The 1,966-nt window shown below is 40.5% G+C and overlaps 1 protein-coding gene across 1 annotated transcript; it reads left to right on the forward strand.

Annotated features, from left to right (window-relative positions):
• Positions 1-206: 206 nt before the first annotated feature.
• LOC110444374 (putative inactive carboxylesterase 4) lies at positions 207-1,776 on the forward strand (the record flags this gene model as incomplete). Its single annotated transcript, XM_021488757.1, has 2 exons — positions 207-357; positions 1,591-1,776. Coding segments are annotated over 2 exons (337 nt in total), but the record flags the coding sequence as incomplete, so codon positions are not given.
• Positions 1,777-1,966: the final 190 nt, after the last annotated feature.

Genomic DNA, 1,966 nt, shown 5'->3' on the forward strand with positions numbered 1-1,966 from the left:
GATAACACTTTCATTTGCATCAATTTGTATGTTTCTTGATTTGGCGGTGAACTGTTTATTTAGATAGGATGCAGTTTGCATAAACGATAACGTGAACCGTTAAACCATTATCAGAATATTAATAAATTACCTGATGTGTTGCATTTGAATTGTTCAAAGTCTCTCAGAAACTGCCATGAATATAATATGTCTTGTTCTCATTACAGAAAGGACATCATTTTGCACACCCTCTGCCGGTACTCGTCTTTATACACGGAGGCTCGTATTACACGGGTATGGGCGCCATCTTCGATGGAAGTGCTCTCGCGGCGCAAGACATTGTGGTTGTTTCAATCAACTACAGGATTGGAGCGCTTGGTAAGTTCGTAGTTTAATCACTTTGTGAAATAGATGACACACTAGGTAAAAAAGTCTAAGAAATATGATATGATATTGAAACACGTTTGAAGTCCCAGTCGAGTTGAGTTCGGTCACAAGAGTACAAAGCGATTAGGAACGTTTGCCTCGGTGTTGATTATTTTCAATTTGAGCCTACGTAAATTGTACAACGCGGCGAGACTTAAACGTGACATTAAGCCTTTGATGTGCAGCCATTGTATAATATGGATTGTGTCTGGCACGAATTCCAGAATTTGTATATACAATGTACCACTTCACTGCAATTAGCAGCATCGAGGAAAACATTCAGCTGATCATTGGATTTTCTTTTCCATCATTATGTTCTACTTTAATGTGGACTGTTCCGAATGTCAACAAAACTATTCCTGCAGTGTCAAGTGATGGCCCCCAAGAGATGTCATTCGACTATCTTCGATATATTTAAACGTTTATGGGTACACGTGTCAGTCGATCAGCAGCCAGGGCGGCCATCTTGAATCCTTACATTAAAAACAAAACTCTTGATTGATCTGAGGTTTATTTCTTTACCACTTCAATAAAATATGAACGAATTAAAAAAAATAGTACTACCAAATTTTGCAGGGACAATCACATGTGTGTATGTTACGTCCATCTTCCAAGAAACAAGGCGGTAGACACTGCTGGTGGCTTTCTTGGTCCACGAGCCTGGATAGCCATTTTTATTTGAAATTAACCAGTACTCTTGTTACTTTTGTGAAGGTCATACAATGAATGGTTTTTACGCAACTGCCCTTGTATTTTACGGTACTTATGACGAATTTGGGTTGTGTTCCAATAAGTCCCTAGTATCACCGACGTGTTCTAGAAGGACGGAACAGCTGAATGGTGCAGTGTTATTTACTTGTGGCATACTGTAACGATGACCAAATGTTACAGGTGCAAGCATGTGTGTGTGTAGCTCACGTTTATCTTTTACTTCACGCGAAGCATGTCTTAAGGTATGGCAAATATATTGTTTGACGTGTATTTCATGTACAACAAGATACATGTTCGACCGGTTCGGTATTATTTTAGACATGCATGTTAAAAGTAAGCATCAGCAAAGGTCTTAGATATTTCATATCCAACAATGCAATGGGATTAAGCGGATGTACATCTTAGTTCTTTTAATATAATATTTATGTATGTCCTTTATGACGCTCAAAGCATTTGTATGGTTTGCTCATGAAGGTTTCCTTGCCACTGGTGATGCCGACCTACCGGGGAACTATGGGATGCTGGATATCATCGCCGCCCTGCAATGGACACGGGACAACATTGCTTATTTCCATGGCGACCCTGACCTCGTCACCATAGACGGTCACAGCGCCGGCGGATCCAGTGCAGGACTAGTAATGATGTCTCCGTTAGCTAAAGGTACAGCAGCATATGGCCATCAGTTTGGATGATTGATATTCATGTATGTTCATGTCTTTAAACAGTTTTAGTACTTTTTATATTTCAGTTTTTGTGTCACCTGCGAAAAGCTGGTGACACAGAGGTATTGCGATGTCGGCGTCGGCGGCGTCGTCCGCACAGAGGTTTTCGTGTGATAACTTGAGTTTCC

Source organism: Mizuhopecten yessoensis, unplaced genomic scaffold, assembly GCF_002113885.1.
Source record: "Mizuhopecten yessoensis strain PY_sf001 unplaced genomic scaffold, ASM211388v2 hete_36108150, whole genome shotgun sequence".
Lineage (NCBI taxonomy): Eukaryota > Metazoa > Mollusca > Bivalvia > Pectinida > Pectinidae > Mizuhopecten > Mizuhopecten yessoensis.